The 11,704-nt window shown below is 28.1% G+C and overlaps 1 protein-coding gene across 9 annotated transcripts in view; it reads right to left on the minus strand.

The window, feature by feature from the left end:
- Zasp66 (PDZ_signaling and DUF4749 domain-containing protein Zasp66) overlaps positions 1-11,704 on the minus strand; it is a 235,614-nt gene that overhangs the window by 90,368 nt on the left and 133,542 nt on the right. For all 9 annotated transcript variants that reach the window (XM_024359819.2, XM_067045756.1, XM_014427670.2 and 6 more), the window contains exons 3-4: positions 5,531-5,679; positions 3,011-3,215 (exon numbers count right to left, since the gene is read on the minus strand). In XM_024359819.2, coding sequence (XP_024215587.1) covers positions 3,011-3,215; positions 5,531-5,679 — 354 coding nt within the window. The remainder of the gene's footprint in view (positions 1-3,010; positions 3,216-5,530; positions 5,680-11,704) is intronic.

Genomic DNA, 11,704 nt, shown 5'->3' on the forward strand with positions numbered 1-11,704 from the left:
CCCCCCCCCCCCCCCCCCCCGACCATCTTTTCTCCAATCATTAACAATTTAGCAATCCCATTGATGAGTGTTTAATCTAAATCTCTCAGGAAACTGAATTCAAAAGCTGCTGACATTAGAAATTAGTTGTTAGTTAACAAATATTTGGAAAAGGGATTAGTATCAAGATTAACCTCAGCTCAAGAAAACACACAAAAGTCCCATTCTTACTCTTACTGGAAAACACAACAAACAAAGAATAATATTTGCAAGAGAACACCAATCTGAACAGAGGGAGAATGGAATCACTGATGAAACCAGAGTTTGCTTCAAGTGTCAGATTACGATAAAAGAGTCTGAAGAACAACATTAAAGAGAATTTGTGAAAGAAATCCTTTCTAACCTCCAGTAAGAATGGGTTTTTTGAAAAATCATTCTGATATGATAAAAACTGCCAATTATGAAATTTATACTTAAACTAATGTTACAGCTTTTGATAATGTAAAAATATTTTTATCTCCTTTTACCTTATTAAAAATTAAGATATCAAAATAAAATTTACATGATACCTAGGGTATAGATAAAAATATAAAAGCACAATATATATTGTAATATCCTCTTTTATGAGTAAATAGTAATTTTTATATATAAATGATTTTAGTTGTGTTTTTATTTTATGTATCAATGTTAAATATTGTAGTATTAAACCAAAAAAGCAAGCTAACCAATTTTCATCATCTATAATAAATACGCTATTAAAAAAAAAAGCCAAGATGATTGTGCAAGTCCTTCCAAAAATCCATTGAATCGCGGCCAGGTTGAGCAGATTCAAATATTTTCAAATCTTTATTTTAACTTCCCATCATAATTGAAATTACAATACATTTAAGAAAAAATATAAGTTAAGAATATGTATTAAAGATGAAGAGTCTAATATATTATAAAATATAAATAAAATTCTCCTATCTGTTAATATTAAAGCTTTTCATTTGAACCCAAGCTATACCTAAGATATGAGAGTAAGTAAAACGCTATATACAATTCCATTTATTTTATTTAAATAATTTTTATTATTACAACATATACGAAAAATAGTTTAGAATAAAACTTTACCTCATTTAAAGGTTTGAATCTGTTTTAGCCCCAATGAAGCCCTTCTATTTAGGGAGAAATGCTGGTTCACTTCAAATTGTTATATCTCAAAAACCATTTGACATACAGACGTCTATTAGCACTCAAATTAAAGCTAGTTTAATGAACTATAAAGTAGTTTATGATGTTTATCTTTGTAGGAGTAATAGTTTACATGAAATTTGCTAAATAAATTGATTTATAGTTGTTCAGACAAATTTTCATTTGCTAAATTTCTATTCATATGTGAATATCATAATAACTACTACCCCTAAGATAAGTGTCATAAACTACTTTATAGTTAGTTAAATTTCCTTTATTTTGAGTGTTGGCATACATATGTGCGTCTTATGAATCTAGAAATTATTTTTTTTCAAAAATCCAACATTTTATACGAACAACTAGAAATTAACATTTTGTAAGTTTATTTTGTCAAATATCATAAAAACTACTACTATGACAAAGATAAGGATAATTAACTATCTTGTAGTAAATTTAATTAGCTTTAATTTGGGTGCTGGCAAACATCTGTACGTCTACTGGTTTCTGAAATGAAGTTTTTCATAAATCAAACTTATTGTCCAAACAACTATAATTCAATTTATTTTAGAACACTAGAAAATCTATAAGAACATTATTTAAAGGAGAATAAATTTTCTGAAATATTAGCCCTAATTGAGCTATTTCTGTCCAATAGTTCTTGAGTTATAGCTTTTTAAACAGCAAAATTTCATAAAAATCTACTGAAAGATTAGTAGTTAGTTTATTTTGAGAATCTATATCTCAGGAACTATTTGATATATAGATGTCTATGAGCACTCAAATTAAAGCTAGTTTAACGTATTATAAAGTCATTTATGACCTTTACCTTCATAGAAATAGTTGTTTTCACGATATTTCCTAAAATAAATTGATTTATAGTTGTTCGGACAATAAGTTTGAGTTTTGAAAACCTTTATTTCAGAAGCCACAGGACATACAGATGTTTGTCAGCACTCAAATTAAAGCTACTTAAATTTTCTATAAAATAGTTAATAATGTTTATCTTTGTAGGACTAGTAGTTTTTATGATATTGGACAAAATATATTCACAAACTGTTAATTTCTAATAGTTCGTATAAAATGTTTGATTTTTAAAAAAATATATCTCTAGATCCATAAGACGCACATATGTCTGCCAGCACTCAAAATAAAGGAAATTTAACTTACTATAATTAGTTTATGAAAATTCTTCTTAGGGATAGTAGATTTTATGATATTCGCATATAAAAATAAATTTGGCAAATGAAACTTTGTCTGAACAACTATAAATCAATGTATTGAAGCAAATATCATGAAAACTTCTACTCCTACAACGATAAACATCATAAACTACTTCATAGCCCATTAAACTAGCTTTAATTTGAGTGCCAATAGACATCTGTATGTCAAATGGTTTTTGAGATATAGATTTTTCAAAATAAATTCACTAACTACTGATCTTTCAGTACGTTCTGTTCAGCACTTTTATGAAATGTTACTTTTTAAAAAGCTATATCTCAAGAACTATTGAACATAAATAGCTATATTAGGGCTTACAGTTTAGAAAATTTACTCTACTTTAAATGATGTTCTCTTAGATTTTCTATTGTAGTTTTAAAGATATAGATCTCCAAATGAAAAATTAGTTTTTTTTATCGCTTTGAAACAGCCACCATTTTTTATTCCCTCTACCTATACTTGGCAAACTCATCAATTTTGACTTGTAATTATACATAGTTTTTATTAATGTAATCCAAAATTGGGGTGAATTTTTATAATAGAAAATTGAATTTATGAGACATTTTGAAAACTAATCAGTTCTATTTTAAAATTAATAAATGTCCAACCAAGGAAAACAAAATCAAATCATCTCACTTACTTGTTCTAATAAGGCATGCTGTTCGTCTTCCACTTCCTGCTTGTGGGTTGATGCCCTTGAAGAAGACCTTGAAGTGTCTACAAGAGCAGTGTTGAAGATCATTGGACCAATAGGATCGTATTGATGCTCTGGAAGTGTTGCTAATGCTCTAGGGAGTGCCAAAGGTTCAACGCTGCTATCTCGGCTAGGAATTATTGGGCTCTCTCTAGAGGAATGAGAGAATTACTATTAGAATGCAAAGAAAACTTTTCTTTAGCAATTCAATTAGTTTTTAAAAAAATCTGTATCCTTGACTTTAAGTAGCTTATCATCACTTAGGCTGTGATTCCTCACAGTCCAAAAAAAATTTATATAATTTAAAAAAATAAAAATGAACACACTATCCTTAGAGCATCTCAAAAGTATTCTTAAAGTCACTAAAGGTTATACGAGTATTCTACGATACAATGATTGTTTTACAGAATGGTTCTAGAATAATGCTTTGAATTTAAAAAAAAAAAAAATAAATATTAAAAAAAAATAAAGTGTTCATTTTTTTTTTTTATCTTATGAGGCATCTCAGCTTAAGCAAAGTAATATAGTGCTTAATTGACCATGCATTGGTAATATTTTGATAAAACATCAAATATTATCAGATTTTCAAGATGGTTGGAAATATTTTATGATTATGACATTAAATTAATACTTTTTTCAGTAAGATGTGATTTTATTAACCAAAAATAAAGATAATATTATAATGCTGCTTAATATTAAACAAAAAGAACAAATAAATTTTAAAAATCCAGTGAAGTACTATTGAAAGGATTGTGTCATATAAGCTATAGATTTAGAGAAATGGAATATCATTAAAAATTATTTATAATAACTGACTAAGATATAATATTACAGACAATCAATGATATACATTTTTTTTCTAATTTCAGGTGTAGCAGATAAGATAAAGTGTTGTATTATCTAAATTATGAAATTAAAATATTTTTTTTTTTGGTTTAAATGTGATTTTACCAACCCAAAATAAAGATAATATTTTACTATTGTTTAATATTAAACAAAAAGAACCAATAAAAATAACAATTTTAGTGAAATATTATTGAAATGATTGTGTAATATAAGCTATAGATTTAGAGAAATCGCATATCATTAAAAATTATTTTTAATAACTGACTAAGATATAATATTACAAAAAAGCAATGATATACATTTTTTTCTAATTTTAGATGTAGAAGATAAGATACAGTGTTGTTTTATCTAAATTATGACATTAAAATATTTTTTTTTTTTTTGGTTTAAATGTGATTTTGCCAACCCAAAATAAAGATAATATTTTACTACTGTTTTATATTAAACAAAGAGAACCAATAAAAACAACAACTTTAGTGAATTATTATTGAAATGCTTTGGATTTTAGATGTAGGAAATAAGATACAGCATTGCATTATTAATATTCATGTTCACATATTTTTAATGAGCTCAGATCTCACTCACAAGAATATAACAGATTGAGGTTGAACTCTAGGGATATTATGTTAAAACTAATCCTACCCAACTAGTACCATTATGTTTTTTGTATTGTGATCAGGCATTGGTTCTCCAAGTTGGAGAACATCAACACTGACAATCTATACTGCATTTATTACAGGACACAAATGTACCAAAGCCATCTACTGTTCACACTCCACAACATTTTCCTGCTAGCTATCAACCAGCTAACATCAACTAAGCTATCAACCTCAATATGTAAACTCATAAAGATCATTAGCACTGCCACTTATTTCTTTCCCTGTAACTGGATTAATTATTCTGGGATAGCTGTTTCATAGGGTACTGAAGAATAATGAGGAATGGGATTCTTCGGCTCCTGAGATAGAACAGATCCCAGCTTCTATTAAACTAGAAGATGTGGCTGCTCTATCAGCTCATGGAAAAGTGTTTAGATGTAGTAGTAGTCCTAGTTACTGAATGGATTGAGTTCTGCTGCATATACTGAAGTTGCTTCCCCTAGGCAACTGAACTACACTCCTGGGTTTAAAGGTCCCCAAGCCCGGGAGATAGTAACACAGAACCTTACTCGCTGTGCTACCTCCCTCTCTAACAAAAATGCCAACAGCAAACAGTTTTCCAGGTGATCATCAATCCAAGTACTAACAATGCCAAAAATTGCTTAACTTTGGTGATCAGATGAAAAACAGTTTTTTCAACATAGTACGGTCATGGGCAGAACTGATCAGTATTTTGTGTAAATTAGCTATTCCACATAGTCAAGTAACATCTCCCAAATTGTTTGAGTTCCTTTTCTTTTTTTAAAGATTTTCTAATGGGATCAAAAAGATCAGAGCCTTTATCAAGATATCTATTGTCAAGTACATTACCCAATTCTGCCTCTGATTTCTCTCTTTGAAATACGTTCCCTGAGACTCTGAGATAGTCACTGCCCTCTTCTTCACTCAAGAAGTTTTTATTAGTTTGGTTTTTATAGTATAGTTAGTAAAGATAGTTTAGTGCAAATATTCTGAGGCCCACCTGTATATGACTACTTTGATTGTGTTACCAGCATCTCTGAACAGCATCTGAGCATCTTGATGGCGAATATCCCTGGCATCATAGTCTGCTATCTGTAAAATCTCATCTCCTGGCTTCAGCTGTTTATCAGCGGGACTTCCAAGGGCAGCCTATAACCAAATAAATTATGGTTAAAAATATTTTTATTTTGATATTATGCTTTTTGCCACTATTTAGGCGAAAAATAATTTTTAATTTATACAAAAAAAGACATATTTTCTCTTCATGTTGCTGGTTTCAGAATCAACATAAATATATTTTTTTCAAATCATAGTATATAATTTAACAATATAATGATAAAAATTTGAAAATGGCCAATGCCAGAATGTCGTTTGATTGTATACTAAAATATGAAAAAAATTTTTACTTAAAGCCCATTAAGTAAAAAAAGTCCTATAATAAAATTTCATTTCATTAACTAAAATAAGAGATTAGAGTGGCTCAGTGAACAAGTTACAATGATCTTCCAGGCTTGGGTTTGGATATGGTTGTGAGATATAATTATTTATCGCTTGAACAGTCACGAATCGACCCTATGTTCGGAAGGCCCTCCTGGATCAGACTTAATTCTATAAAATGGGTACTTTTAATTGGGGGAAAAAACTGATGATAGAGTGTGATTCTGACCAAATCACCTCCTTGCACATTATATATTTTTCTTAATATTTCTATATAGATGTAAGTAAAATTACTTTTTAAAATTTTTAAAAATATAGAGTAAACATTTCAGAAAATACAAGAGCTTACAAGTAAACATTTCCTATGAAGTAATTTTGCACCACGGTATAAATGAATTAAGGTATTATGTATTCTTTTAAAATATATCTGTAATTTAAAAATAAAATAGTGACAAATTTTTAGATTCCAAACTCACCTTTAAACCAAGTCATATTAGCAGACCAATGACGGCTCTAAAAAAGTTCCAACTATTTTTTTAATGATAAGTTCCTTGAATAAATCATGAAACAATCTGTGATATATGCGATACAAAAATAAAATAAAATTACTAATTTTCAGTTTCAGAACTCAAGATTCAAGTGGTTTGAACATGGATGTCTAATAAGTGAGGACCCAGAAAAGCGATGGAAACTCGACCCATTGTCAAGAGGCCACACAGAAGTACTAGAATTTTATATCAAGATTGTAAAGGTTAACAACTCAAGACTTTTTTTTAGGAAATTTCATTTTGAGTGCATACTGCATAGTCCCACAAAGGAGAATGTACTGGGAATAAAAATCTGATGTGCATAATGCTGTGGTTTCCTCAACTCTTCATTGAAAGAGGTTTGAAGAAATTATGAGTTATATTCATCTAAATGATAATAACACTCTCGAAAAGAACAATAGACTTTCAAAAGTGAGACCATACTTAGAGCACTTGAAAATTTCTTTCAAATAATCCACAGTACGGGAGTCTGAGTCTAGTATTGCTGAAGTGATGATTCTATAGTTCGGTCGACATGGTCTGAAACAATGTATTAGTGGGAAGCCAATGCGTTTCGTGGATAAAGCATGATGCCATAATTTTAAACAAGGCTATCTAGTGAACTTCGAAATTTGCTAAGGTGCTAAGGGTATTGAAAACTTTTACAAGATAGATTAGGTGGTGGCATTTTACTAAATTTTTTTGACTGTTTATCAAAATATCTTGATGGTTTTTTCAGCTTCACCATGTATTTACTGACAATTATTTAACAAAATTGGCTATTGCAAAAGAATTCACTAAGAGATCAGTTGGATTGACTGAAATAATTTATTAAAAAATAAAATAAAAATAAATATTTTATAAAAAAAAAGCAAAGGCAATTTATTAATTATCCACCTAAGGCTGAATTAATTTTCATGCTCTCCCAAACATCCAGTGGCACTTATTTGCACCAGGTAAAAATTGCAAATTGCAAAACAATGGTGTTTAAAACCACTTATTTTCTTAATATCATATAGACACTAAAGAAGCTAAAAAAAAATTTTAAAAAAATTATTGGGCAAATATGGGCTAATACTTTTTGTACAGATTAAATTTTTTTTGTCATACGTTAAGAAATTTAAAAAAAAATGAAGCTGTAAATTATTTCTACTTTATTTTTTGTGATTTTATAAATTTACTATTATTCAAATTTATTGGAGGTCATTTATTGGAATTAAAATTGGCTAATATAATGGCTAGACAATATAATTGAACTATTAGAACAAAAGAAATGATTAAAGGCATTAGATAGAAAATAAATAAAGCATACAAAGTAAGAAATGCCCAGGCTAAGTAAAGATTTACCGGCAGTGGTGCCAATAGAAGACGAATTCCGAAACCTATTTACGATCCCAGGATAGGTGACATTGATTGGCCAGGTAGCAACATTGGTGACATTGGGTCTAAGCCAAATGCACCACCTCTGTGTAGCTCAGATAGTTTCTCATTTTATAATAACAATATTTGAAGTTCATTGTAATACATATATGGAGGAGTATCATATCAATAAATCCACTTTTTGAAAATTATTATAAAAAATTTATCATGGAAACATCTCGTTAAGATAAGTGAATTTTTCATTGAAAATGATGATTTGTAAAAGACAGACAAAAATTAAAGTTTTGAAATAAACTGAACAGTTGATAATTTTAATTTGACAATAATACCTTTACTCATGAGAAGTGGATGTATTAACTGATAAAATACTCCTCATATGTCTTTATTATCTAACGTAATGCTATATATGTTAATATATAATGTATATACACAATACTTCTATTTTACTTATTTTTATTTTTTTCTCTTCTCGTCTTTTTTTTACAAATGTTTTTACTATTACAAGGTAATTGTTTTGTCCCGTCTACAGATATCGTTATTCTTTGTTATTAATTTTAATTTTATCTTTTATTAAGAAGCATTATTTTTATCTATTTATTTTATCTTATTTTCTTTTAATTATAACATTGTATATAGTTAGGGGTGTCTTTTGTATGAGACTATACCTCCCATAATCAATTGTTAAAAAAAATATATATAAAATGTAACGGTTATATCAGCCATGTAAGCAATAAAAAAAAATGTCTAGAGTTTAACATAAGTATATAGAATCATAAATATAGTTCAAGGATATTTTATGTATTATATCAAAAAAGAAAAAGATGTTCAGAAATACATTCCCTTGCACCCAGACTGCTTCGTAATGTATCATGTAAAATGAGTTTGTTTGTTTTTTTTAGTTTATTTACACTTGAAATTATGTAAAAATTAAGAATTAATTTTGAGGAAATGAGTTATTATATTTGAACTTATATCAGTATAGTAGTCTAGATGCAAATATAAGCATCATTTAGGGGGTTGGGATAGGTATCAGATGTCCTTGGCAGAGAATATTTGTATTGCCCCTTGATTTAGGTATTAAAATTTAAAAGACTAAAATATACAGTAATTCTAAAGAATGTTTTGGTATGAACATTTATAAGTAAGAATATTTATCTTGTATTGGTTACAAATAAAAAAGTCATAAAATGATAAGGTTCAAATTTTTAAAAGGTATTATTTTTATTTATTGTGAAATTATGCTGTTCCCTCAAAGTGCCCCCAGGGGGCAATGTTATCTAATACTCTGTACTTGAATTTACGTTTCGGCGTATTACAAATATAAACAGGAATCAAATATAGTTTCTTATTGAATACAACAAGACTGAATTAGATTTTAGGGTATCTATTGATATTTGACAACAAATAGGGCATAGGCTTTGATAACTAACTGTGCTAGTCTTGGAATAACATATTTGTTTGCATTAGTGGAAAAAAAAAATCATGATTATTTACATAGTTTTCCAATTAATCTATCGAATAGACATGCACTTATTTATGGTACAAATTATTCAGTCTAGATAGTGTATATTTATATATTAGGGGAAAATGGATATAGTATTTATTACAAGAGCCCAAGAGGAAAATAAAGGCAGTTATTTCACCCCAATTTTTGATTACTTTTAATTAAAACTGTGTATAATTCGAGTCTACCAAGTATAGGTAGGGGGAATAAAAAATGGCAGCGGTTTCAAAAGGTTAAAAATAAGTACTTTTTCATATCTTTAAAACTACCAACAATAGAAGATTTAAGAGAACATCATTTAAAGAGGAGTAAATTTGCTGAAATTTAAGCCCTAACAGAGCTATTTACGTCCAATAGTTCTCGAGATATAGCTTTTAAAAAGTAACATTTCTTAAAAATGTACTGTAGTGGTTTTCATGATATTTCCTAAAATAAATTGATTTAGAGTTGTTCGGAAAAATTTTCATTTCCCAAATTTATATTCACATGATGATATTCGCATCATATCGCAAAAATATTAAAAGAATAAAAAAATTACCAGAAGATTGGAAAACTACGTTTCGGCGTGTTTTCCAATCTTCTGATAATATTTTTGAAGTTACATAATTAAAAATTCATACACAAGAACTTCCTAGAAAATAATAAAAAATAATCAGCCCAATAATTTCTGAGAAAAGCCGTCATAGTAGGCGATCGGAATTTTTCTCCCGAATTTTGGATTCAATGTTCCCTAAAACGTAAAACTTCAAATTTTTGAAGGTTGGAAGGCTTATTATTTGTTTGATCGATTATAAAGATTTATTATTAAAACTAATATATCGACAAATAATTCGTTTATGTAATTTTATCTGCCTTAATAGCAACAATTTGGTATTGGATTTAAAAATATAATTTTTTTTTTTGTGAAGTTCTACGGCGTCAATACTATTACAATTAGTACAAGAGCCAAGACGAAAAAAAGGCTGTTATCTCACACCAACTTTTGATTACTTTAATGAAAACTATGTATAATCACTAGTTAAAACTGATGAGTCTGCCAAGTATAGGTAGTGGAATAAAAAATCGCGGCTGTTTCAAAACCTTAAAAAACATTAATTTTTCATTCGGAGCTTTATATTTTTAAAACTACTAACACTAGAAAATCTAAGAGAACATTATTAAAAGAAGAGTAAATTTTATGAAGTATAAGCCCTAATTGAGCTATTTACGTCTAATAGTTTATTTTGAGTGTTGGCATACATATGTGCGTCTTATGAATCTAGAAATATATATTTTTTTTAAATCCAACATTTTATACGAACAACTAGAAATTAACATTTTGTAAGTTTATTTTGTCAAATATCATAAAAACTACTACTCCGACAAAGATAAGCATAATTAACTATCTTGTAGTAAATTTAATTAGCTTTAATTTGGGTGCGTGCAAACATCTGTACGTCTAATGGTTTCAGAAATGAAGTTTTTCATAAATCAAACTTATTGTCCGAACAACTATAAATCAATTTATTTTAGAACACTGGAAAATCTATAAGAACATTATTTAAAGGAGAATAAATTTTCTGAAATATTAGCCCTAATTGAGCTATTTATGTCCAATAGTTCTCGAGTTATAGCTTTTTAAAAAGTAATATTTCTTAAAAATGTACTGAAATATTAGTAGTTAGTTAATTTATTTTGAGAAATCTATATCTCAGGAACTATGTGACTTACAGATGTCTATTAGCACTAAAATTAAAGCACGTTTAACGTACTATAAAGTAATTTATGACCTTTACCTTCATAGGAATAGTAGTTTTCATGATATTTCCTAAAATAAATTGATTTATAGTTGTTCAGACAATAAGTTTCAGTTTTGAAAAGCTGTATTTCAGAAGCCATGGGACGTACAGATATCTTTCAACACACAAATTAAAGATAGTTAAATTTACTATAAAATAGTTTAAAACGTTTATCTTTGTAGCAGTAGTACTTTTTATGATATTGAACAGTATATATTAACAAACTTTTAATTTCTATTTGTTCTTATAAAATGTTTGATTTTTGAAAAAATATATCTCTAGATCCGTAAGATACACATATGTCTGCCAGCACTCATAATAGAGGAAATTTAACTTACTATAAATTATTTTATGACACTTCTTCTTAGGGATAGTAGTTTTTATGATATTCGCATATGAATATAAATTTGGCAAATGAAAATTTGTCCGAACAACTATAAATCAATTTATTTTAGCAAATTGCATGTAAACTATTACTCCTACGAAGATAAACATCATAAACTACTTTATAGCTCATTAAACTAGCTTTAATTTGAGTGCTAATAGAC

The sequence above is a fragment of the Halyomorpha halys genome, unplaced genomic scaffold (genome assembly GCF_000696795.3).
Source record: "Halyomorpha halys isolate HHAL.00 unplaced genomic scaffold, Hhal_1.1 Scaffold31.1, whole genome shotgun sequence".
Lineage (NCBI taxonomy): Eukaryota > Metazoa > Arthropoda > Insecta > Hemiptera > Pentatomidae > Halyomorpha > Halyomorpha halys.